Source organism: Chiloscyllium plagiosum, unplaced genomic scaffold (assembly GCF_037043375.1).
Source record: "Chiloscyllium plagiosum isolate Xiang-an unplaced genomic scaffold, Cpla_swu_hap1 HiC_scaffold_47, whole genome shotgun sequence".
In the NCBI taxonomy this organism is placed as follows: domain Eukaryota; kingdom Metazoa; phylum Chordata; class Chondrichthyes; order Orectolobiformes; family Hemiscylliidae; genus Chiloscyllium; species Chiloscyllium plagiosum.
The window spans coordinates 18,427,385-18,454,424 of record NW_028270185.1 but is presented as its reverse complement, the minus strand read 5'-3'; the positions used below and the strand labels follow the sequence as shown (position 1 = coordinate 18,454,424).

Genomic DNA, 27,040 nt, shown 5'->3' with positions numbered 1-27,040 from the left:
TAAATTGGGGACAGAGATGCAGATCCTCATTTAAAGGTTCGTGAGGAAACAGTTAATTCTTAGCACTTTGCCTGTTCTGATAAGAACAGCTTAAAGTGATGGGAATGTCAGACAGAGTGGTTTACGTGATAAGAAGTTGAGATTCAGACACAGAATGCCCTGGAACAGCTTGTGCCGATACTGGACTCAGTAGGAAAAACAATTAAGTCTTTGTGGCTCAAGCCTTGAAATGGCATCAGACAAGGGTTTAGAAAATTAGGGATCGTGTTAAATGGAGAATGGGATTCCTGGCAAAAAACAATCAAAACCCCTTTTGATCCAGCAGTTGGCAAACAGTGATTACTATTTGTGGGAATTATGGGAAAGGGACAAGGTGCTGATAATCAACAGGACAAGGCCTAGTGTTGGAGTTGGAAAGGGCTCGGACTCTGGTGTAGAGTTCTGGGCACCACATTATCGGAAAGATGCGAGCGCAATGGAGAGTGTGCTGAAATAATTTACAAGAATGGTTCCAGGAATGAGGAACTTCCGTGATGAGGGTAGATTGAACAAGTTGGGATTGTTCTCCCTGGAGAGGCGGCGGCTCAGAGGGAGAATTGATTGAGGTTTTCAAAATCATGAGCGGGACTGAACAGAGTAGATAGGGGGAAGCTGTTCCTGAGACATGTTCCAATGAAGTAAGGACGATGGGAGAAAACCCTTTTTCAGCCAGCTAGGGTGTGGAAGGCACTGCCTGGAAACGTGGGGGCAGGAGGTCCAATTCAAGAGCAACAACAGATGGTTAAATGGGTCAAACTAGAGTAAAGGGATATGGAAATTGACAGAAGGGGAATTGAACCAGCACAGAAGTGTTGGGCCGAACTGCCTCCTCCTGTGCCACAATGCTTCTGATTCTGGGTGGGGTGAAACAAAGATTCTCAGGTTAAAGACACACTCCCATGAAATAGAGCTCTGGTGCACCACTGCTGCGCCAGAGCTACAGACAACAGGAAACTCCCACATGACTTGGAACCATCAGGAGCAATCCGGGGCTTCATGGAAGCCTCGGCATTGTAGGTTTGTCAATACCTGGGTGAACCAGCCACAGTTGGACACGATTCCAGTTAGGTGAGGGATCCACCCCTCTAGCACCCAGAGTTATGGTAAAGTGGGCCTTCATTGCCTGGGAATCGAGCGGGTTGTTGAGCTATTTTGGAGCCCGTTTAAGAGTCAGCCATGTTGCACGCAAGTCTGGAGTCACAGGTAAGGATGGCAGCTTTTTCTCCCTAAAGAATCAGACGGTTTGACAAGAGAGTCACACAGCACGGATAGACCTTTTGTTCCAACCAGTCCATGCTGAATATAATCCCAAACTAAACTATTCCCATCTGCCTGCTCCTGGCCCATATCCCTCCAAACCTTTCCTATTCATGTACCTAGCCAGATATCTTTTAAACATTGTAATTGTAATGCCATGGTCCCCATTACTCGTTTTCAATTCCAGACATTTTTGTTCAATAATTGTCTCAATGAGATTTGAACTTACGTTCCCAGGACATTGGTCTAGGCCTCTGTATACATTACCACAATGCTGCTGTCTCCTATGGGCTAGCAGATGAGCTGGTTTTGACTTATTCCCGTGACTGAAGGGTAAGCTGTTGATGTGCAGTGTCCGTGCGTGACTGTTAGCCTCAGAGAGGATCAATCACTTGATCCCAAATACATCGTCAAGAGGCCTGTCAGTGCAGGCTATCTGGGTCTGCAACACAAAAAGGGAACAGAGGCTGTGGACGGGGGACGCTCTGTCTGCAAAGACCACCCTGAGCTTCCGGTTGCCCGCCACCAACACATCACCATGTTCCCTGGTCAACACCTCTGCTCCAGCACAGCTCAACACAAGCTGGAAGAACAGCACCTCCTTATCCACTTGGGAATTCTACAGCCTTCTGGATTCACATGGAACTCAACCATTTTAGGGCTTGAAACACCTCCTCCGTTGTCCTTACCCTAGTCCTCACACACCAGGTCTTATTGTCACATAGATTAGCGTGGTACTGGAAAAGTACAGCAGGTCAGGCAGCATCAGGACTTTTGCCCGAAATGTCAATTTTTCCTGCTCCTCGGATGCTGCCTGGCCTGTGTTTTTCCAGCACCACTCTAATCTTGACTCTGATCTCCACTATCTGCAGTACTCACTTCTGCCTTGTTATCTCAGTCTATTACACACACACAGATTGTTAGCCATTAATTGTCCCCCATTAGTTAGCTATTCATTCGCCCAGGCTGATCCCCACTCATCATTTACTCCTTTTCCCATCCCCCCACTCTGTCTTCTGCATATAAACAGACATTTTCCCAACCACCATCAGTTCCGAGTTTCTGGACTTGAAACATTAACAGATGCGGTCAGACCTGCTGAGCTTTTCCAGCAATACATGTGCGTGTTTCGGAAGCTCTGCACGGCGTGGCGGTCGGGTGAGGGTGAGGTGCGTGTGTAAGGGCACTCCCTACAGAAGGTCCCACCCAAGGAGAGGTTGGCCAAGTACTAGCTAATGTCCCCCATCTCGGGACCTCAGCATAGCCCAGGACAATGAATCATTGAACCCTCAATGGTGGAGAGGCAGGCCATTCGGCCCACCAAGTCCACATCGAACAGCATCCCACCCAGGCTCTCCCTTTCTATCCTGACCCTGTAACTGTGCCTATACCATGGCTAATCCACCCGCAATGTGCAAACTCCACACAGATGGTCGCCTGAGGCTGGTATTGAACCCAGCACCCTGGTGCTGCGAGGCAGCAGTGCTAACCAATGAGCCAACCATTGCTGGCACGGGCAGAATGGGACAGAGCAAAGTGGTGCTCGCCTGAACGAGAGTCCATCACAGCTCAGCTCATTGCACTCGAACTGAGTGCTGTTAGACCCCCTGCTGGCAATGACTTGAGAAGACACCCTTGGCTCACACTCTGGTACAACAAACACAAAAACAAGAGGGACAGAAAGGGAAACCTTCTGGAAGACTAAAATAGTTGAGGCACTGCTTTAGTTGCATCAGCATTGCATATTAATGTCAAGGTAAACATAGAAAATAGGAATAGGCCATTCAGCCCTTCGAGCCTGCTCCACCATTCAATACGATCGTAGCTGATCATCCCCCTGTTCCTTTCCCCCACACCCTTTGATCCCTGTAACCCTAATGGTTATATTGCAGTAACATAACTGGACTAGTTGATCCAGAGGCCCAGGCGAATGGTCTGGGCTCATGGGCTCAAATGCTGGGTTAAAATCCCGGAATTCTAAAATCAGTTTTGAAAAATCCAGAATATAAAGCTAGTGCCAGTGACGGCAACCATGAAATTACAACTCATGGCTGTAAAAACCCATCTGGGTCACCAAAAATCTTTTGAGGACGGAAATCTCTCATTCCTACTTCAGAACTGCAGTAAAGTGGCCGAGTCAGAGCTCTTCCCAAGGGCAGTTAGGGACAGGCAATAAACAATAGTCCAGCCAGTGACACCCATGACCCGCGAGTGAATTAAAAACAAAACACAGCGTCAATCTCTGCCTTTTTCCTCCTACCCAATTATTTCTACTCAAATATCCTCTTGAATGCCTCATTGACTCAGACTCCACCACACATTCCCAGGCTGTGCATTCCAAACCCTAACAACTCAGGAAAAAAAAGACTTTTCTCACCACATTCGCTCCTTTTGCGAATTGCCTTCTATCTGTCTCTTCTCACTTGTGATACTATTGAGAGAGAGAACAGTACCGCACCCCCCCCCCCCCCCCCCCCCCTCAATATATGCTGACTGAAGCCCTTTCCATCAAATCTCCTGAGGAAAACAGTCCCAATTTCTTTAGTCTATCTTAAGCCTCTTCTGCACGTTCACCAGTGCATTCACATCCTCATTAAAGCCTAACTGTACACAGTCCTCCAGCTGAGATCTAACAAGTGTCCTTATTAACTGCTTAATTTACCCATTGATATCACAATTAATAACTTAGGCACATATACACCCAGGCCCCTCTGCTCCTCAGTCTTTAGAATATTTTGTGCTTTTTGTCTGTGTGTTTTTTTGTACCAACGTGCATCAGCTCACACTTTACTGCACTCCATCTGCCACCTCTGTCCACTCCAACTTGTCAACATCCTTCTTTAGCTGAACATCACCCTCCTTCTAGTTTACAACACTTCTGTATCATCTGCAAACTGTTCCCTGCACACACACAAAAACAATCAAGACCATTAATATATCAGGAACAGCTAAGGGGCCCAACATTGACCTTTGGGGGATGCCACTACAAACCTTCCTCCGGCCTGAAAAATATGCATCAATCATTACTCTCTTTCTGATCTCTCAGCCAATTTTGGATCCATGTAGCTACTGTCCCTCTTATACCAATCACCTTTACTCTGCCACCCAGACTTCAGAACTATATTGAATAATTCTACTGACACATTAGAAGCATCACACTCATCAACACACAAGAAAAAAAAACCCAGCAAGTTAGTTAAATACGACATAGCCTTTGAAATCCGTACAGGCTCTTGTTTATTATCCCACATCCTTTCATTGTACTATTAATTCAATTTCAATTATTTCAAGATGTTTCCCCATCAGTTAAATGACTGGTCTTTAATTGTGCACTTATCCTTACAAACCCTTTCTCGAGCAAGGCTGTTACATTTGCAATTCTCCTGTCCTCTGACCGTAGTCCAGAGCTGAAAGTTTTTAAAATTTCATTTTTAGCTCTGTGGGTGTCCCTGGCTAGGCCAGCATCCATTGTCCATCCCTGTCTGTCCAGAGGGCACAGAGGAGTCAACCACATTGCTGCGGGTCTGGAGTCACATGTAGGCCAGACTGGGTAAGGACGAAAGATTTCCTTCCCTAAAGGATATTAGTGAACCAGGTGAGCTTTTGTATTAACTGACAATAGTCACATGACACCACCAAAAATTGAATTCAAATTTCACCATCTGCCACAGGGAGGTTCGAAACACTGTTCCCCCGAACATTGACTTGGGTCCTGGACTCCCTGCATAAAATAAATTTGCCAAACCCCTGAATTTTAAAATGATCTAAAATGCTTGTTTCGTGATGAGATCAGTTGCCATGGAAATGACAGTGTAGCCTTCCTTAGCCTGAAGTGTACATGCAGCCTAGAGTTAGAAGGCCAGAGGCCTAGCTGGGGGTGGAGATGGGGGTGGGGAGGCGTTTGCACCCCAGTTCAGCGACAAAGCCTACCTCCAAGTCTGCCGGATTTTCCCTGCAAAAAGCTGTCGATTCCAGTCGGCTGGTTCCGTGGGTGCAGTTGCTTAACAGCACCCTGTGCTGGAGTCACTCCGTGTGAAATTAATCAGGACTCCTCTCTAAGGGTCAGGTCCCAGACAATGTGTGTTGGGGGGGGGTAACCCCTGCACAATCTCCAGCACACAGGGTGAGTCTCCTGTTTTGCAGGAGTGCCAAGGGTAAAGGTCAACCGGGCTCAGGTAACAGCCTCCAGTTTCCTGCCTCAGGTACTGAACCCAGGGAAAAGAGAGAGAGAGAGAGAGAGAGATACACACACACACACGGGCAGCATGGAAATGCATTAACTCCTCTCAATTTGGAGAAATGAAGGCAGCTTTCACCCCCTCATCCTCCACTTTCCCAACACTGGCACTTAGCCTCTTTCAGGTGTAGGAAGCCCCAAGGAGCCCACACACTGTATGCAAGGAGAAACCTTTCCTCCCTTAGTCAAGGGGTCAATAATCAGGGGGCATCGTATTTTTTTATATATAGAATCCCCACAGTGTGGAAACAGGCCCTTCGGTCCAACAAGTCCATACTGACCCTCCAAAGAGTAACTCACCCAGACCCATTCCCCTACCCTATATTTAACCCTGATAATATGTACTCTACATATCCCTGAACACTCTGGGCAATTTAGCATGGCCAATTTACCTAATCTGCACATCTTTGGACTGTGGGAGGAAACTGGAGCACCTGGAGGAAACCCACACAGTCACAAGGTGAATGAACAGACAATCGCTCAAGCTGGAATCAAACCCAGATCCCTGACGCTGTGAGGCAGCAGTGCTAACCACTGAGCTACCGTGCCGCCCTGGTTTTAAGATGAATGGTTTGAGGAAAAGGTTTCTCACCCAAAGGGTGGTTGGTATTTGGAGCTCTTTGGCTGAAAGAGTGAAAGTGTCAGCCCTCAAGAAATTGAAATAGCATTTAGATGAACACTTAATACAAGGCCATGGGCCAAGTGTTGGAAAACGGGATTAGGGCAGATAGATTCTTGATGACTGGGCCAAAGGGTCTCTTCCTGTGTTGCAAGGACGCTATGCCTATGACTCCCAATGGACACAATTCACAGGCAGTCAGACACCCAGTATAACAACAACTTGCATTTCTGGAGCACCTCTCGTGTGACAAATATAGTCAAGAGGGTGGTGCTGGAAAAACATAGGTCACGCAGCATCTGAGGAACAGGAAAATCGATGTTTTGGGCAAAAGTCCTTCATCAGGACTGAGCCTCATTTCTGATGAAGGGCTTTTGCCCTAAACATTGATTCTCCTGCTCCTCAGATGCTGCCTGACCTGCTGTGCTTTTCCAGCACCACACTCTCGACTCTAATCTCGGCATCTGCAGTCCTCACTTTTGCTCTGACAACTATAGTCACCTGGTGCTTCCCAGGTGCATAATAAAACAAAATTTGACAAGATCACAACGCAATGTTAGAGATAAGAGGTCAGCAGATTGCTCAAAGAGGTGATAATATGGTTGGGCAGATGTTGTCGGGTATGGAACGTTTGAGTTATAAAGAAAGGCTGGATAGACTGGGACTTTTTTCACTGGAGTGTAGGAGGTTGAGAGGCGGCCTTATAAATGTTTATAAAATAATGAGGGGTATGGATAAGGTTAATGGTAGCCGCCTTTTCCCTAGGATGGGAAATTTCAAGACTAGGGGACACATTTTTAAGGCGAAAGGAGAGAGATTTAAAAAAAGACCAAAATATTTGCCTCAGAGGTTGGTTTGCATGTGGAATGAACTTCCTGAGAAAGTGGTAGATGTGGGTAAAAATACAACATTTAAAAGACATTTGGAGAAGTACATGAACAGGAAAGGTTTGGAGGGATATGGGACCCAGGAGCAGGCAGGTGGGAAAAGTTTAGTCTGGGATTATGGTTGGCACGGACTGGGTGGACTGAAGGGTCTGTTTCCGTGCTGTATGACTCGATGTGCAAACATTGGTGGGTGAAACCCTCCCTTTCTATTTAAACTCAGCACACAATTAGATACAGGTCACAAGGTCACTTCTAGCTTGAGGCTGCTAGAGGGAACCATCTTTACTTAACTTGATGGCCAATCAGCTTTCCTCATGCAATATAAATTGTTATTCCCTTAGAGATTGGGCATTCTCGTGATTCTGTCCTGATGATTGCAAGATCAAAAGCCCTTTCTTTTATATATACTTGTTACATTCTCCATCACCATGTCCTCTCTCCCCTCCCACAACTTGTGGGACCATCGATCCTTTCCAGTCTGGCAGTTAGATACACCATTGTTCTACTGTTCTTACATTCTGATCACTTAATCTGAACTATTAGCATCCTTTCTCCCCCAGCACTCCACCCCCACTATTGTATAAATGCTGTCCCCTCCACACTTCATGTCAGCTCTGAGGAAGAGTCATCTAGACTCGAAACGTTGCTTGCCTCTCTCCGCAGATGCTGCCTGACCGGCTGTGATCTCCAGCATTTGTGACTGCTGTACAGATTTCAGCACCCTCTATTTGCTCCTAGCCCTGACAACAATAATTCTTTTACCAGCGATAGTCAAACTCTGCACCCAACGTTCTCATTAACATTCATTCCCGTCACTTTATTCCTGTCCATACCGTTCCAATTTGCGGTCGTGGAGAAGGTGAAGACAACGGACGCTGGAGATCAGAGTCGAAAAGTGTAGCACTGGAAAAGCACAGGTCAGGCAGCATCCGAGGAGCAGGAGAACCGACGTTTTGGGCATGAGGTTCCAATTTGCAGTTATTCCTGAGCTCCAATACTGTCTACTGTCTGTCACTCTCCCTGTTACACTATCGTTTCTAGAGAGGGGTTGGGGTGAAAGTGAGGATTGTCAGAATACAGCACTACCCATTAACTAATAGAAAGATAGATCATGCGTTTGGATAGCACATTTCACAAGGCCCTCTGGATGTCGTGTACAGGCAATGAAGTTCTATATAAAGTTAGTCACGGTCTGTAATACAGCCACTTTAGACACAAAAGGCTCTCATAAAATCATAAGAACTTGGAGCAAGAGTAGGCCGTCTGGCCCCTCAGCCTGCTCCACCATTCAATAAGATCATGGCTGAGCTTCTCATTGACTCAGCTCCACTTACCCACCTACTCACCATAACCCTTAATTCCTTTACTGTTCATAAATCTATCTTTACCTTAAAGACATTCAATATGGTAGCCTCCACTGCTTCACTGGGCAGGGGAATTCCACAGATTCACAACCCTTTGTGGGGGGAGAAGTTCCTCCTCAACTCAGTCCTAGATCTGTTCCCTCTAACCTTGAGGCAATGCCCCTAGTTCAAGTTTCACCCCACCAGTGGAAACAACCTCTGGGCAGCACGGTGGCACAGTGGTTAGTACTGCTGCCTCACAGCACCTGACACCCAGGTTCAATTCCCGCCTCAGGTGACTGACTGTATGGAGTTTGCACGTTCTCCCAGTGTCTGCGTGGGTTTCCTCCGGGTGCTCCGGTTTCCTCCCACAGTCCAAAGATGTGCAGGTTAGGTGAATTGGCCATGCTAAATTGCCCGTAGTGTTAGGTAAGGGGTAAATGTAGGGGCATGGGTGGGTTGCGCTTCGGCGGGTCGGTGTGGACTTGTTGGGCCGAAGGGCCTGTTTCCACGCTGTAATGTAATCTAATCTAAAAAAAAAACCTCCCTGCTTCTATTTTATCTATTTCCTACATAAGGGGTGGAGGGTTCTTATAGAAATTAAATTCTTCTAAATTCCAATGAGTGTAGTCTAGTCAATCTCTCCTCATAAGCCATCCCTTTCAACTCCTAGCACTCGGGGTAATGTAATCTGTAGTATCAAGAAGTAAACATTAGCTAGACCATGGTGAAAATTTCCAGATCTTTTAGAAATAATCCCAGAGGATCTTTTATGCCATTCAAGAGGTCAGATGAGATCTCAGTTAAAACTCTCGCGCCCCCCCCCCCCCCCCCCCCCCCGAAATATGGAACCTCCAACACTCCCTCAAACTCCCACTGGGAGCACCAGCCTGGATTCTTGTGCCAATAAAAAAAAAGTCCTGGTAGTGAACTTCAGGAAACTGGCTTTGCCCAACATGGAGCAAGCAGTCTGGGATTAGAGCTTTAACTCTTTCAGCCACAAAGGGTTAAATACAATGTCAGTTCAAAACATTTTAGTAAAACAAATGCAAGCAGAACAGGAGATTAGCAGATACACTCTAGACAGGATGACAAAGAGCTGGGCCAGCGAGTGCTAGAAACAAGGACACAGCCCAGACTGCGCACAATCCACCCCCCACCCCCCCACAGGATAAAAGCAGACCTTGGGTGGATGGGGCAAAATAAGGGACATTTGGTTTTTATACATGGTTGTAAATAGATCAAATTTGATATCGTATATGTGACTGAAGGTGTAAGGTTGAGAATTTGTGGGTTTTTGCCAGAGTTCAGTCTCAGAAAGTTCACCACAGAATCAGAATCCCAACAGTGCAGTTAGGAGCTGTTCCACCCATCGAGTCTGCACCAGCCTTTGAAGGGCATCCCACCCAGACCCACCTTATCTCTGACACCCCACATTCCCTGTGGCCAATCCACTTAACCTGTACATCTTTGGGCTGTGGGGGGAAACCCATGCAGGCACAGGGACAATGTACACATTCCACACGGACAGTCATCGGAGGGTGGACTTGGTCCCTGGCGCTGAGCGACAGGCAATGCTAACTACAGAGCCACCCATGTTTACGACTGCTTTTTAAGCGTAGACAAGAGGCAGCAATATAACCTGTACCCAAGTCTCCTGGTGGTTTGGCAAGAACCACCAACAGTATGTGGTATAATTGGCAAGATCTCATCTGATGAACCTTGCCGAATTATGGCAAGTATATTCTCAGTAGAGCGGACTGGCGTGGGTGAGATTCAAGGACCCTGAAGGGGCAACAAAACCTTACAGCGGACCCCTGTAATTCCTGACCCATGACAGTTCCCTTCACATTGTTCCTAACTCCATCTCCTTCTACTCGTGCAAAGTCACCGTCCTAACATCTACTACAGTGGCACTGCTTGGGCAGATCGACAACCACGAGGTTGATAAACTTCCCTTTGTCCATAACGGAGGATGGGCTCCATGCTGAAGTGGTTGAGAGAGGTCACCGAACCCAGGGCTGGACAGTTTGGTCGTGCACACTCAGGAGATACTGGAGACTCTGCACTTCACTGGCCCCGCTCATTGGGGGGGGCTCAGGAAAGTCACAACAAGAAGCTAAAGGAGGGACTTTGGCCCCTGTCGGGGCCCCCCTTTCTCACAAGGGGGCGGGGCCGTGCCAAGAAGCGCACACAAACCCATTGGCACATGACCCTTGAGGTGCACAGCCCTCCACCTGGCACGATAGGACCCTTGGAAACACAGGTCGAGGAAGGTCAACTTGTTTCTGGTAAGACAGCCCTCGGCCTCGCTGACCCATACAGGATAACCCCACCGAACCTCCAGGGTCGACAGGCTACACTGCCAAACAGGCTCCCTGCACCTGAGCTGGAGGACAGGGCATCTCAGGGTGGCACAGCGAGAGGGGGGCAAGGTAAAGGAAGCTGTGGCACTGAGGCCACAGCTGACAAGGCAGTGTAGATAGTTCAGAAATGTTCCATAAACACACACGTTACCTCACTGCTCACATGTCTGTGTGGGAGAGACCTGGTGGGCCATCACTCTTTGGACATTAACCAGGCTGTGGGTCTGTGCTGAGCAACGAATCCAGTGTGTGGGAGCAGGGACAGCAACCAGTGTACATGACACAGGGTCATTCTGACACATGAACCCTCCCATCTTCCTGTTCAGCAAGTGGGCAAGTGTCCATCTCAGGCAGCTCCCCAGCAGTCACAGTGACACACTGACAGTCAATACTGCAGGATGCCCAGAGTTTATGCACCTTACATATCACAGAGGGGCTAACTGTTCACACACTTCCGGCCACTGGTCGGTCTGAAAAAGCACAACAATTGTAGATCTGCTCCACTCCCTTGGTCCAGCCATCGAATACCCACGGTGCTATTTTCATACTGATCCAACTCATCCGTGTCAACCAAATATCCTAAACTCATCTGGTCATATTTGCCAACATTTGGCCCATATCTCTCCAAATCCTTCCTATTCATATACCCATCCAGATGCCTTTTAAATGTTGCAATTGTACCAACCTCCACCACTTCCTCTGGCAGCTCCTTCCATACACACATGACCTTCTGTGTGAAAAGGTTGCCCCTTAGGTTCCAGCTTTGCAGTTTTCTGATTCTAAATGACACACACAAACAGAGCTGTGGTGGAGTGGGTAATACTCCTTATTCTCACTGAGAAGGCTATTGGTTCAAGTCTCACTTCAGGAGCTTGGGCCCAGAGTCCAGGCCAGAGATGTCACTTTTCACCCTGATCTTAAACCGAGCACTCCCAGCATCCTCTGGGTGGGAGAGAGCATGTGACACTCACACCGAGACAAGGGTGGAGGTGGATGGTAAATTCTCCATGACAACCAACACCTAACCAAACATCAGATAGCTGTAGCCAGGAGTGTGTAAACTGGCCGAGAGAACTCCCACCCTCCAAATAGTTCACTACGGTTCTGATGAAGGGGCTTAACTTGAAATGTTAACTGTTTCCCTCTTTGTCTCCTCTTTCCATTGAGCTGCCAGACTGTGGGGGCTTGGGTACAGACTGCCTGGAAACGTGCTGGAGGCAGGTTCAATTGAGGCGTTCAGAACTTAGAATTAGGTTTTATTACCATGTGTACTCAAGTACAGGAGTACAGTGAAAGGTTTACAACTTCATCTCACAGGTACATCTCAGGTACAAAGTGCCCGGTTGCAAATCTTAGATGTCAAACAGATTAGGTAGTAAAATTGAGAAATAACGAAAAAAAAGCTGAGCGTTCTACATTACAATTCTTCATAACATGTTAGGAAAATATACAAATAAAGTTAAAAGGTAGACATTACAGTCCTACAGCCACTCCACAGAGGGGCATTCGATGATTATGGGGCAAAAAACAGGAGATTGGTACTAAGTAACAATGGCGCAGATGCAATGGGCTGAATGGTCTCCTCTGTTGAAACACATCTGGTGATTCTTTCATGATTTAATTGCAGATTTCCAGCAGCATTTCACTGTATCTCTTCTTTTAAAAATTCATTCACATCACTGACAGAACCAAAGTTAAAAATCACACAACACCAGGTTATATCCGACAGGTTTATCTGGAAGCACTAGCTTTTGGAGCGCTGTTCCACAATCATCTGATGAAGGAGCAGAGCTCCAAAAAGCTAGGGCTTCCAAATAAACCTATCGGACTATAACCTGGTGTTGTGTGATTTTTAACTTTGTCCACCCCAGTCCAACACCGGCATCTCCAAGTCACGCTGACAGAACCAGGTATTTATTGCCCATTCCGAAGCCCTTTCTGCAGGGAATGGGGCAGGTGTAGGGACCCGGCAGTGCGCGTCGGGAAGGAATTCCAGGATTTGGACCCAGTGATGGTGAAGGAACGGGCATGTACAGGATTTGGGGTTTGCTGGTGAGGCTAGGAAACTTATTTCTTATCTCAGATTGAGATGGTGAGGGTGAGCTGCGTTTGCATATCGCCGACAAGGTCTTTGTAAGTAATGTCTCTGTCTCTGAGCTAGGACACTCAGGTTCAAATCTCACCTGCACCAGAGGTGTGTCATAACATCACCGAGAGGAAAAGAAATGATTAAAAAAAAACTAACACTTGAGAATGTCCGTACTGATCATACAGGGGCACTGTGCAAAAGGGGATAAAACAAGGCAGATCAGTATGTGCCCATTGCAGGTTTTACTGGTTTTATTCTTTCCAGGTTGTCCAAACAGATCGTTTTACACAATCTTCTTGAACAGGGAGACCAGAATTGAACGTAGTATTCTAAAAGTGGCCTAACCAATGTCCTGTACAGCCTCAACATGACCTCCCAACTCGTTTACCCAATGCGCTGACCAATAAAGGCAAGTTGTATCAAATACCACCTTAGGTAAAAATCAACGAGGTAAAAACAATGACTGCAGATGCTGGAAACCAGATTCTGGATCAGTGGTGCTGGAAGAGCACAGCAATTCAGGCAGCATCCGAGGACAGGCAAAATCGACGTTTCGGGCAAAAGCCCTTCATCAGGAATAAAGGCAGAGAGCCCGGGGTTTTGCCCGAAACGTCGATTTTGCCTGTCTTCGGATGCTGCCTGAATTGCTGTGCTCTTCCAGCACCACTGATCCAGAATCAAATACCACCTTCACCACCCTATCTATCTGTGACTCCAGGTAGGACTGAGATGAGGAAAAAATGTCTTCACCCAGATAGTGGGGAGCCTGCGGAATTCCCTGCCACAGGAAGTGGCTGAATCCAAAACAATGTTTTGGAGGAGGACAGTAGGGCGACAGAGATCAAAGCGTATGGGGGGAGAACGCGAGAACAGAGTTGGATGGTCAGCCAGGATCATATTGCATGGTGGAGCAGGTTTGAAGGGCCGAATGGCCAACTCTTGCTCCTTCTTTCTGTGTAGGACGATCCACATTGCTGTTAAGGACAGGACTTACACACTTAATGGTAGGGCCCTGAGGAGTGTTGCCAAATAAAGAGACCTCGGGGTGTAGGTGCATAGCTCCTTGAAAGTGGAGTCGCAGGTAGATAGAGTGGTGAAGGTGGTATTTGATACAACTTGCCTTTATTGGTCAGCGCATTGGGTAAAGGAGTTGGGAGGTCATGTTGAGGCTGTACAGGACATTGGTTAGGCCACTTTTGGAATACTACATTCAATTCTGGCCTCCCTGTTATAGGAAAGGTGTTACAAAACTTGAAAAGGTTCAGATAAGATTTGCAAGGATGTTGCCGGGGCTGGAGGGTTTGAGCTATAGGGAGAGGCTGAACAGGCTGGGGCTGTGGGAGGCTGAGGGGTGACCTTATGGAGTTGAATAAAATAATCGAGGGACATGGATAGGGTAAACAGACAAGATCTTTATCCCCAGGGTGGGGGGAGTGCAAAACTAGAGGGTATAGGTTGAAGCTGAGAGGGGGAAAGATTTAAAAAGGATCTGAAGGGGCAACGTTTTCACAGAGGGTGGAACGAGCTGGCAGAGCAAGTGGTGGGGAGGCTGGTCCAATTACAGCAGTTAAAAAGAGTAGATGGATAGGAAGGGTTTGAGGGGGGCATGGGCCAAGTGCTGGCAACACGGGGACTTGGATAATTTAAGCAAGCTGGAACGAGATGGACTCGAGGGTCTGTTTCCTTGCTGTCCGAGCCGAGGGGAGATCGAGTCCCAAAAACTCCGGCCGGCAAAAGCTTCGGGAGGCGCTACATCAATGCAACTCCTCGCCTGTTCCGCTGCGATTGCCACCCCGCTTTTATACCGACTGGGAGAGAGTGCTGCTGATGCTGCGGGAGGCGGGTCTCTGTCTGCCTCTCTCCCTCCATCCCGTGTCTGTCTGGATCTCTCAGCCAGGCTCCGCAGCCACATCGCGCAGGGAGCAGCAGGAGCAGAAGCCCCACTATCCCCCGGACACCAGGCACTACCACCTCCCCTCTCTCTCTGGGTGAGTCCCTCCGCCGCTTGCAGCTCGATGTCCATTGCTGGTCAGTGCATATCCCAGCTCCTGCAGCAGCAATCCCCTCCCCAGACCCCTGCCTCTAACAAACAAAAAATCATTTCGTTTGAATGAACGCTGGGACCATTCAGCCCCTCCAGCCTGCATCCACCCCAATATATAGCCCCCCCCCCCCTCTCCCCTTCGGTAAGTCCCAATTGTAAAAACTTCAATCTCCCTGCTGCATTCGGAGATTTCAGATTTCCACAGTCTCTGCAGCCAAGGTTGTATTATGTTTTTCTTTTGGGGGTGTTGGGTTGGTGGGAAGTGGGGGTTGGGGAAGCTGGGCGAAGGAGAGAGGGGACTGCAGGAATATGAAAGCAGGCAAGTTGTGCTGACCCTTCAGACATCCCTGGATAGGCCTCAGCTGGTCTGTGGAGGTTTGTGGGCACCATACTTTACAAAGGATGACAGGCCCGAGGTCTGGTGCCAATGAGGTTTACTCAAACGGTGTCACTGTGAGGGAGTCTGTGGCGATCAGCCCCTTATATAGCTGCTCAGAATGGCACAGCGTGCCTTCCCTTTGTGTGTGTGTGTGTGTGTTAGACTGGGCTGCTGTCTCGTACACCCGTGTGTTTCATTCCCAGATTTGCAAGCAATAATTTAAAAAAATCCATAACCTGGCAAACAGCAAGGATGATAGCGTCAGACTTCAGGAGAGACAGGGCACCTGGGTGTCAGATCGACTAGTCACTGTGCAGAAAGAGGCCGTTCGGCCCATTGTGTGTGTCTTGGCTCTCTGTCAGAGTAACTCCATGAGTGCCCACGACCCTCCTTTTCCCACTAACCCTGCATCTTTCCACACAACTACCTGCTCCCTGACTGAAGACAGTCACTGAACTTGAGTTTGCGAACAAAGTTTGCATCTTTTGTCAAAGAAAAAAACAAACCAAAGAATTGCGGATGCTGAAAATCAAACATAAATTGCTGGAAAAACTCAGGAGGTCTGGCGGCGTCCGTGGAGAGAGAAACAGTTAACATTTTGAAGAAGGGTCACTGGACCCAAAACATTAACTCTGCTCTCTCTCTCTCCACAGACCTGCAAAGTTTTTCCAGCAACTCCTGTTTGTTTTTATTACATTTTCATCATTCACTTTAAAGCTGGTGCCCTCAGTTTTTCAGCATCTCCAGGGTCCAGGCCATTGATGATTTTGAGAATCTCAGCTACCACTCTCCCTTCTCCAATCTCACCCATGAAAGTGAGACTTCACTGAGGATGAATGAAGATACTGAGGCTCTGGTCAAGGAGGAGGAGGCATGCAGCAGGTATAGACAAGTGGGATCAAGTGAATCAAGTGGGTATAGGGACATTCTTAAGATAGAAATCAGGAAGGCAAAAAGGGGATTAGGATAGCCTTGGCAATATCAGGTTAAGATAATCCAAAGATAGGCAAAAGTGAGGACTGCAGATGTTGACGCCTCCTAGCAGAGCGCTTCAGGGAACATCTCCGGGATACCCGCACCAATCAACCCCACTGGCCCGTGGCCCAACATTTCAACTCCCCCTCCCACTCTGCCGAGGACATGCAGGTCCTGGGTCTCCTCCATCGCCACTCCCTCACCACCCAACGCCTGGAGGAAGAACGCCTCATCTTCCGCCTTGGAACACTTCAACCCCAGGGCATCAATGTGGACTTCAACAGTTTCCTCATTTCCCCTTCCCCCACCTCACCCCAGTTCCAAACTTCCAGCTCAGCACTGTCCCCCATGACCTGTCCTACCTGCCTATCTCCTTTCCCACCTATCCACTCCACCCTCCTCTCTGACCCATCATCTCCATCCCCAACCCCATTCACCTATTGTACTCAGCACCCCAGCCCCAGCACCACCCCTCCCCCCATTTATCTCTCCACCCTGGAGGCTTCCCGCCTCCATTCCTGACGAAGGGCTTTTGCCTGAAACGTTGATTTTCCTGCTCCTCGGATGCTGCTTGACCTGCTTAGCTTTTCCAGCACCACACTTAATCCAAAGATACTCTAGAAGTACATTCAGAAGAAAGCTGCATTTAGGGCCCCTTAAAGATTAACGAGGTCATGTGTGTGTGGAACCACAGGAGATAGGAGAGATACTAAACAAGTATTTTACGTAGTTACTGTGGAGAAAGACATGGAGGCTAGGGACTCAGGGAAATAAATACTGATGTCTTGAAAACAGTCCACATTACAGAACAGGGCATGCTGGAGGTCATAAAAAACATTAAGGTGGATACATCTCCAGGACCTGACCAAATGTACCCCAGGACTATATGGGAAGCTAGGGAAGAAACTGAGGGTGGAAAAGCGCAGGTCAGGCAGCATCCAAGGAACAGGAGAATCGACGTTTTGGGCATAAGCCCTTATCTCCAGCATCTGCAGCCCTCACTTTCTCTCAAAGAAACTGAGGGGCCCATACCAGAAATATTTATATCGACAGGCATGGTTGAGGTACCAGAAGACTGGAGAGTGGCTAACGTTGTGCCTTTATTTTAAAATGTCTGAGGAGGAGGATCCTGGGAACTATAGACTAGTGAGTCTGACCTCAGTGGTGGGTAAGTTGTTGTAAGTGACTCAGAGATAAGGTTTGCATGCATTTGGAGGGGCAAGGACTGATTAGCAATAGTCAGCATGGCTTTGTGTGTGGGAAGCCATGTCTCACAAACTTGATTGAGTTTTGAGGGTGTGACCAAAACGACAAATGAGGGCAGTGCTGCAGACGTTGTTTACATGGACATTAGTGAAGATTTTGACAAGGTTCCGCATGGTAAATTGGTTAGTGAAGTTAGATCACATGGGTTCCAGAGAGAGCTTGCCAATTGAATACAAAATTGGCTTGACTCGAGGAGACAGAGGTTGATGGGGTGGAGTGTTGTTTCTCGGATTGGAGGCCTGTGACCAGTGGGGTTCTGCAGGGATTGGTGCTGGATCCATTGTTGTGTGTCATTTATATAAACAATTTGGATGAGAATTTAGGAGGCCTGGTTAGTAAGTTTGCAGACGATGTCAAAATCGGCTGCACAGTGGAAAGTAAAGGTGGTCATTAAAGATTATGAAGAGATCTTGATCAACTGGGCCAATGGGCTGAGGAGTGGCAGATGGAGTTCAGTTTGGATAAATGTGAGGTATTGCATTTTGGTAAAACGAACAAGGGCAGAACTTATACAATTAATGGTAGGGCCCATGAGAGTGTTATCAAACAGACACCTCGGGGTTCAGGTACTCAATTCTTTGAAATTGTGTCACAGGTAGACTGGCTGGTTAAGGAGGTGTTGAGCATGCTTGCCTTCATTGCTCAGATCTTTGAGTCTGGGATTTGGGACGTAGTGCTGGAATTATACAGGATGTTGGTGAGGCCTCTTCTGGAGTACCGTTCCAGTTCTGGTCACCCTGCTATAGGAAGGTGATTAATAAATTGGCGAGTGTTCAGAAGAAATTTACAAGGACGTTGCTAGGATTGGAGGTTTTGAGTTAAGGGGATGCTGGGACACTTTTACTGGAATGTAGGAGGTTGAGGGGTTACCTTATAGAGGTTTATAAAATCATGAGGGGTATAGATAAGGTGAATAGCCAAGGTCTTTTCCCACAGTGTAGAGGAGTTCAAAACTAGAGGACATGGGTTTAAGGTTAGAGCAGAAAGATTTAAAAAGGGACCAGAGGGGTAAATGTTTCACACAGAGGGTGGTTAGTTTGTGAAATGAACTGCCAGAGGAAGTGGTAGATGCAGGTACAGTTACAACATTTAAAAGACATTTGGATAGGTTCATGGATAGGAGAGGTTTGGAGGGATATGGGTCAGATGTAGGCAGGCGTAGCTAACTTTGGAGAAACATGGTTGGCGTGGACTGGTTGAACCGAAGGGTCTGTATGACACCTTTCTTGTCACCAGAGAGAGATTCAAACAGCACCTTTTGGGGTTCTGGGTTATTGAATGATTACAGGCAGGATATCAGGGTGTTATACCCTTTAGCTGTAAACAGTAAGTCATTGTATTACTGTCTGTTCTGAGAATATTTGAATGCTGCCATTTTACGATTTGTCACTGGTTCCAAAGTGGGTTTACCAACTTGTGCTGGATGTGTTTCTCAATGCCCACGTACCTCTCCTGCCCTTTCTCACACACTTCCCATTCTCAGGGCCACACTCTGAAGAGATTTATCTCACGGGATGTCTTTTGACCATCAACTTCCCTCCCCCAGTTGGTAGCCATCTTCGAGCCAAAGGGTGCAGCAAAACTGAAGCAGTGTCCTGGAGATTAACTCACAACTCTAGGGCACTCCTGAGAAATTCACAACCAACTTCACTAAGTTACCATTAAGCACTACAAAGTCAAATCATTGCAGCTTCAGTATGCCACCCTTCTTCTCCCCTCCCTTCCTCCCCCATAAAACTTACTCACAGGAACCTACCTTGTTCTGGAATTTAGTGTACAGCAGTATGAAACCAGAAGTAAAGACTACCTACCAGTCAAACTTTCTTTGGGAAACACAGTTGCAATTGTAAAAGTCATGTGTTCAGATGTCACATGACTAAGCATCACTTGCAAAGATGTCATGTGATTAAACTTTCAGGAATGTGCCCAATCAGAGTTGGTCATGGAGTTTGTTGGGTCTGGATTGCAACCTGTAGAACAGATTGTGGTAGCTCTGAGCATTGGTGAGAAATGTCCTGTCATAATATTTTATACTGGGTTTGTTCAGTGTTGCTAGTGGAATTTATATTCAAGTAATTAATCAGAAAAGCAAATCTCAGTGATGGTAACCATGAAGCTATCCTTGATTATTATAAAACCCCATTGAAGTCACTAATATCCTTTAGGGAAGGAAATTAGGAGCAGGAGTAGGCCATTTGGCCCATCGAACCTCTACCTCGATGCCATGTTCTTGTTCTCCTCATACATGTCGATGCTTTTAGCTTCGAGATATCTGTCTGTTTCATTAGAAATTTATCGAGTAACCTGGCCTGTACAGCTTTCTGCAGTAGAGAATTCCACAGGGACACCACACTCTGAGTGATGATTTTTCTCCTCATCTCAGTCCAATATGGCTGATTATATATTCTGAGTCTGTGATCCCTTGTTCTGGACCCTCAGCCAGGGGGGAGTATAGAACATCGAACAATACAGCGCAGAACAGACCCTTCGGCCCTCGATGTTGTGCCGACCTGTGAACTATTCTCAGCTCGTTCCCCCTACACTATCCCATCATCATCCATGTGCTTATCCGAGGATTGATTAAATCTCCCTAATTTGGCGAAGTTAACTACATTGGCAGGTAGGGCATTCCACGCCCTTATTACCCTCTGAGTAAAGAACCTGCCTCTGACATCTGTCTTAAATCTATCACCCCTCAATTTGTAGTTATGCTCCCTTGTACAAGCTGACGTCATCATCCTAGGAAAAACACTTTCACTGTCTACCCTATCTAATCCTCTGATCATCTTGTATGTCTCAATCAAATCCTCTCTTAGCCTTCTTCATTCCAATGAGAACAGAAACCCATCCTCTCCTCATGGGACAAACCTGCCATCCCAGAAAGCACTCTGCTTCACCATCTTTCACCAGCAGGAGCATCCCACCTCCTACTTATTGTTACTTCTTCTGAAGGATTGAATACCCTTTTGATGCTCAGTTCTTAGTCTTTCCCTGCATCTCTGTCTCTGCAATCGCAGTGATTTTGTACTCATTTACAACCATTTGCACTGTCAATTTGTCTATGTTGTTGTGAATCCTCTGTGCATTCAGATTTAGTAGTTTCAGACTTGACTTTTTAAAAATGTTTCCTCTTCCTTTGTACCTTGTGCCTGTCTGCTGTTGTTTCCTCCGTTTTCCACTTTTGCTTTCTCTTTTTCAATTCCATTCTTGTTTCCCTCACTCTCGCCTCCCGATGACACTGTAGTTAAAACCTTCTCCCACTCCACGGTACAAACAAACGCCCCTGCAAGGTGCAACCCCTCCAGCTTGGACAGAACCTATCTTCCCCAGAATCAGTCCCATTGCCTCAAGAATTTAAAATGCCTCCCTTTTAAACCTTCCCGAAAGCCACACCTTCAACAAGATTATTCCTGATCAGGCTAGAACGTGGCACTGGGAGTAACTCTGAGATGACTGCCTTTGAGGCCCTGCTTTGTAATTTATATCCAAGCTTTCTCTATTCTGTTTACAGCAGCTCATCCCTATATTTAGGTGTGTGCTGGTACCAACATGGGCCATGACCTCTGGCAGTACTTCCTCCTCTTTCAGAATGTCCTGTAGCTGCTCAATGATAGCTTTGACCCTATCATCGTAACATAAAATAACCTGCGATCACAGAAACCTCTCAAGTGAATCTCCTATCACTCCTGCTCTGTTTTGACTGTGTTAGGAGGAATGGCCCCATGGGTCTTCCCACCGGGTGATTTTTTTGGTGTCCATTGATCACCTCTTTCATTTCTGCCTCTGCAGTCAGACCAACTCGCTGATTGTGCTATCCACGAAGATCTCTGCTTTGCCGATCCTCCCCAGTTTGACTCCACCGGGTATCAGTACTGGATAAGCATGTCGAGAGTGCGGTGCTGGAAAAGCACAGCAGGTCAAACGAGGAGCAGGAGAATCAGTGTTTCAGGCATAAGCCCTCCATCAGGAATGAGGCTATCTATCAGGAATGGATAAGGATGACCAATTTCCTTCCCTGTAGGGCATTAGTGTGCCCAATGGGATTTTACAACAATCGATGGAACAAAGAACACAGAACAGTGCAGCATGGGAACAGGCCTTTCAGCCCACCTAGCCTTTCTAAACTGAAAACCTCTTGACATTGTTGTATCCCTCTATTCCCTCCCTGTTCATTTTTCTGTCAAGATGCCTCTGCTTCCACCACATCCTCCGCAGATGTCACTCTTTGTGTAACAAATTTTGCTTCTCACACCTCCATTAAACTTTTATGTTAAACCTCAGTCTCCTATAATTGACATTTCCACCCTGGGGAAAATGTCTTCAACTATCCATGCCTCTGATAATCTTGTAACCTTCCATCAGCTCGCCCCTCATCCTTCGACGTTCGAGTGAAAACAAAAACGAGGTTTGTCCAATCTCTCCTCATAGTTAATATCCTCCAAACGGGCAACATCCTGGTAAACAGTTTCTGCGCCCTCTCCAAAGCCTCCACATCCTTCTGGTAGTGTGGTGACTGGAACTGTACACAATACAGAGGAACCTCAATTATCTGAAAGACACGGGCGAGCAGTATTTCATTCGGTTAACCGAATTCCGGATAACTGATTGCTGGATAATATAGTTTAGCCGAACATCGGGACCTTGTGATCTTGCCGGATATTTGGATAATTGAATGCCGGATAATCAAGGTTCCTCTATATTCCAAATGTGGCCTCACTAACGTTCTATACAAATGCAACATGACTTGCCAATTTTTATACTCTGTGACCCAAACAATGAGGGCAAACATGCCTTATGCCTTCTTGACCACCTTACCCACTTGTGTTGCCATTTTTAGGGAACTGTAGACCTGTATGTTTAGATCCCACTGTATGTTAACGCTACTAAGGGTTCTGCCATTTACTGTACACTTCCCTCCTGCAATAAACCTTCCAAAATACACCACCATGCGTTTGTCCAGACTAAGTTTCATCTGCCATTTCGCTGCCCAAGACACCAGCCTAATTTATATCCTGCTGTATCCTCCTCACTGTCCACTGCTTTCCCCAGTCTTTGTGTCATCCACAGACTTACTGATCAGACCACCTACCTTCTCATCCAAATCATTTATATATATTATATACATATATATTTATATACGATATAGATATAGAAGCCCTACTGTGTGGAAACAGGCCCGTCGGCCCGACAAGTCCAACACCGACCCTCCAAAGAGTAACCCACCCAGACCCATTCCCCTACTGCTGTACGTTTACCTCAGACTAATACATAGAACCAATGTATATATATTATAAACAAGGTGGGTGGGGGGGGCGGTGGTGTGTGTGTTCCAGCACTGATTCCTGCAGAGTACCACTGGTCACAGTTCTCCATTTTGAAAAAACACCCTTCTATCACTACTCTCAGCCTTCTTTGACTGAATCCATCTTACCTGCTCACTGTGGATCCCATGTGACTTCACCTTCTGTATCAGCCTGCCATGAAGGACCTTGTCAAAGGCCTTGCTAAAGTCCATGTAGATAACATCTACCACCCTGCCCTCATCAATCATTTGTCACTACTTCAAAAAAAGGAGGAAGTGAGGACTGCAGCTGCTGGAGATCAGAGTCGAGAGTGTGACGCTGGAAAAGCAGGCAGCATCCGAGGAGCAGGAGAATCGACGTTTCAGGCACAAGCCCTTCATCAGGAATGTCTACTTCAAAAAAACCCAATCAAGTTTATGAGACATGACCTGCACAACACCATGCAGTGTATTGCTAATCAATCCATATATTTTCAAATGTAGTTGCCATGGTTACCATCACAGAGATTTTATGAATTGGATTTAAATTCCAGTAGCTGACCTGATGGGATTTGAACTCATGGCCTGGGGCCTGTGGGGTCCTAGTCTCATGATGTTACCACCAACCCTCAGCCATCATCCGTGAGCAGCTGGGTTGTCTCAGGTACAGTGAGTTTGCAGTTATTGTTTTATTGTAGTTCTTTTCTCATTTGTTACCATGGTTTAAGAGCACAAGTGGTGGGCCTTTTATGGTGCAGTGGTAATGTCTCTTGCTCTGAGACAGGAATCCAGATTGAGTCCCATCAGTTCCAGATGTGTGGAATAACATCCCTGGACAGGTCGATATAGAAAATATCTACGTGGCATAACAGTGCCTTCGTTTTTTTTTCAGATTTCAAGCTTCCCACTTTTACCCAAGACATCTGACCTCTGAACCTTGACACCATGTCATCTACGGCCACTGACCTCGACAATATGGAGGTGCAGCGACAATACAAAGTGAGCAGTCGATGGGAGACCTCAGACAGTCAATGGGAAGAGGAACACAGCACCTCCAAATTGTTCGAATCATCCAGGATCAAAGCCCTCGCTGGTGAGTCTTACCCGATTTAAACCTCATCAACTCACTCAGTAAGGACCCTCCTCTCCACAGTAACTGCCCCACTCACTATATGAAATGCCTCCCTCACTGCTGTAAAAGCCCCCTCTCCACAGTCATTGCCCCACATTGTTGAGCTGCTTCATCAATGACCTTCCCGCCATTATAAGGTCAGAGGTGAGGGCGTTCATTGAGGACTGCACAATGTTCAGTGATTCTTCAGAAACTGAAGCAATCCATGTCCAAATGCAGCAATACCCATTGGCATTGTGGGTCAACCAGCTGCAGCGATACAAGATGGTAGCTCACCACCACCTTCTCAAGAGGCAACTAGGGACAGCCAGTAAATACAGAGCCGAGCTAACGATGCCTCCATGTAGGAAGTGAAAATTGTTTAAAGTAAAACTTTAATGTTCATTTCAGTCACTTTTCTCATTTTGGGTTTGTGAGTGTCATACCTTTGCAAGCTGAACTGACCATGACAACTGGAATTTGCTGTTGAAAATCTATCCTCAGCCAATGGTGCGCTCAGAGGAGGTGACATATGTATTCTGGCAGAGGAACAGGCAGAAGGTCAGTGCCCACTGGGAGGTTGAGGTGGTGGGGGTGGGAGGGGAATTACAAAGGAAAGGTGGGATTGGGCAGCTCACTGCCACTGGTGGGGTGGTTGGGGTGGGGCGAGGTGTAAACATGCTGGCAAGCTGACCCTCGCAATTGCCGCAGCATCCGTCGACCCTTGGTGTCTTCTGTTCGTCGCTACACCCTCGGTATGAGCTCCCTGACCTTTGACATGGCCTGGGCTGGAATTAGAAACGCTGGTCCCTTTCGCTGCAGAGTTGATTGGAAGTGGGTGACCTTTGTATTGTGCAGCTGGGGCCTTCCGCAAAGGGGATGGGGTGTTGATTTCTGGATGGGGTAAGGTTGAAACTGGTGTTCGTGTTAAAGTGTAGATTTGCAACAAAATTCTTGCAAATCTTCAAAAGTCTATCTGTCAGCAATGGTATTGCTGGATTGTTAATGCAGAGACCCAGGTCATGAGAGCTACACTCAAAGAAAAAATAGGTATAGTTTATTAATTATGACATTGTCTGTGCGTTTTATGACTCACTCAGTCTCTGAATATTTTCAATATATTTCTCTGAATAATTGGACATTGGTTAGTGCACTGTTGGAGTATTGCGTGCAATTCTGGTCTCCTTCCAATCATAAAGATGTTGTGAAACTTGAAAGGGTTCAGAAAAGATTTACAAGGATGTTGCCAGGGTTGGAGGATCTGAGCTACAGGGAGAGGCTGAACAGGCTGGGGCTATTTTCCCTGGAGTGTCGGGAGCTGAGGAGTGACCTTATAGAGGTTTACAAAATTATGAGGGGCATGGATAGGATAAATAGACAAAGTAATTTCCCTGGGGTCGGGGAGTCCAGAACTAAAGGGTATAGGTTTAGGGTGAAAGGGGAAAGAGACCTAAGGGGCAACGTTTTCATGCAGAAGTTGGTACGTGTATGGAATGAGCTGCCGGGGATGTGGTGGAGGCTGGTACAGTTGCAACATTTAAGGGGCATCTGGATGGGTATATGAATTGGAAGGGTTTGGAGGGATATGGACTGGGTGCTGGCAGGTTGGACTAGATTGGGTTGGGATATCTGGTCGGCATGGACGGGTTGGACCGAAGGGTCTGTTTTCATGCTGTACATCTCTATGACTCTATGACTCTCTGTTCTGGGGAACTGGATTTGAACTCTGCCACACAGCAGATTGTAGAAATTGCATTCAATTTTTTAAAAAGTCAGGAATTAAAGATCTAATGATGACCTTGAATTGTTAGGAAAAGCCCATCTGGTTCACTAATGTCCTTTGGGGAAGGAAAAACCATCCTTACCAGGTCTGGCCTACATGTGACTCCAGACCCACAGCAATGTGGTTGACTCTTAACTGCCCTCTAGGCAATTAGGGATGGGCAATAAATGCTGACCCACCCAGCAGTGCCCTCATCCTGAATGAACTAAAAAAAAATTAGCACATGGATATCTCAATCAGATAACACCAGCTCTGATTTTTTGGAGATTCCGACAGTTTCTATCTAACCTTGTTCTCTTTGTCAACTTTAAATGCTGTGGTTATATCTGGACCCATTCCCACATTCCCAGGCATCGCCTGGTTATATGGTGAAGCCATGGCCCAACAGGGAAATGGCTCCTTAAGGACCTCAGCTTGACAGTCTTTTTGCCCTAGAGAGGGTGCAGATTCTAGCTGAGCCTTGTATAATCACTGAGGGAGTTACTCTGTGTTAATGGTGTGTGGAGAGATACTAGGCTGTGGTTTAACACCTTCACCTCTCCCTCTCCCTCTCTGTCTCCCTCTACCTCCCTCCCTCTCCCTGCAACTTTCTGCCTTCCTCTCCCTCTCATTCCCTTTCCCTCTCTCTCTCCCTCTCTCCTCCTATCTCTCCCTCTCTCTCTATCCCCCTCTATGTCTCTGTCCTTTTCCCTCCCTGTATCACACCTCCCTCTTTCCTTCTCCCTCCCCCACACTCTCCCTCCCTCTCCCCTTTTTCTCTTTCTCCCTTTTTCTCTCTGTCTCTCCCTCTCTCTCTGTCCCTCTCTCCCTCCCTCTCTCTCCCTCTCTTTCCCTCTTCCTATCTCTCCCTTTCTCTCTATCTGTTTCTCTCCCTCTCTTCCTCTCTCTCTCTGTATACTCTCGACACCGTCCTTCTCCCTCTCCCTCCCTTTCCCTCTCTTCTCTTCCTGTCTCCCCTTCCTCTCCCCCTCCTTCTCTCCCCGCCCTCTTTCCTGCTCTCCCTCCGTGTCTCTGACCCACTCTGTCCATCTTTCTCTTCCTCCCTCTCTCTCTATTTCTCCCTCCCCCCTCTCCCCCTCCTTCTCCCTCCCCTTTCACCCCTCCACCCCCTGGCGCCCCCCCAGATGAGCGGGATGCTGTACAGAAGAAGACCTTTACCAAGTGGATGAATTCTCACCTGGCGCGGGTGATGTGTCGGGTCACAGATCTGTACGTGGACCTGCGTGATGGCTGCATACTGACCAAACTGCTGGAGGTTCTGTCGGGAGAGCAGCTGGTAATAGATCCACCTTCAGTCTTCCTGCCACTTACCGGGGGCCTGGTAACACCATGCAATCCATGGCAATCTATTAACCGCCGATCTC

At 47.2% G+C, this 27,040-nt stretch overlaps 2 protein-coding genes across 4 annotated transcripts in view; one reads left to right on the top strand and one right to left on the bottom strand.

The window, feature by feature from the left end:
- LOC122542877 (nesprin-2-like) overlaps window positions 1–1,662 on the bottom strand; it is a 39,969-nt gene extending 38,307 nt beyond the window's left edge. Inside the window, exon 1 of the mRNA XM_087984151.1 lies at window positions 1,526–1,662. The gene's annotated coding sequence lies outside the window, so the exon portion shown is untranslated. The remainder of the gene's footprint in view (window positions 1–1,525) is intronic.
- The window catches only part of sptbn4b (spectrin, beta, non-erythrocytic 4b), a 316,634-nt gene that overhangs the window by 57,498 nt on the left and 232,096 nt on the right, over window positions 1–27,040 (top strand). For 2 of the 3 annotated variants that reach the window (XM_087984145.1, XM_087984144.1), the window contains exons 2-3: window positions 23,675–23,875; window positions 26,801–26,952. In XM_087984145.1, coding sequence (XP_087840271.1) covers window positions 23,728–23,875; window positions 26,801–26,952 — 300 coding nt within the window. In that variant the 5' untranslated portion in view covers window positions 23,675–23,727. Of the gene's footprint in view, window positions 1–23,674; window positions 23,876–26,800; window positions 26,953–27,040 lie in introns of those variants that run through there. The other variant, XM_087984146.1, reaches the window with a different exon arrangement.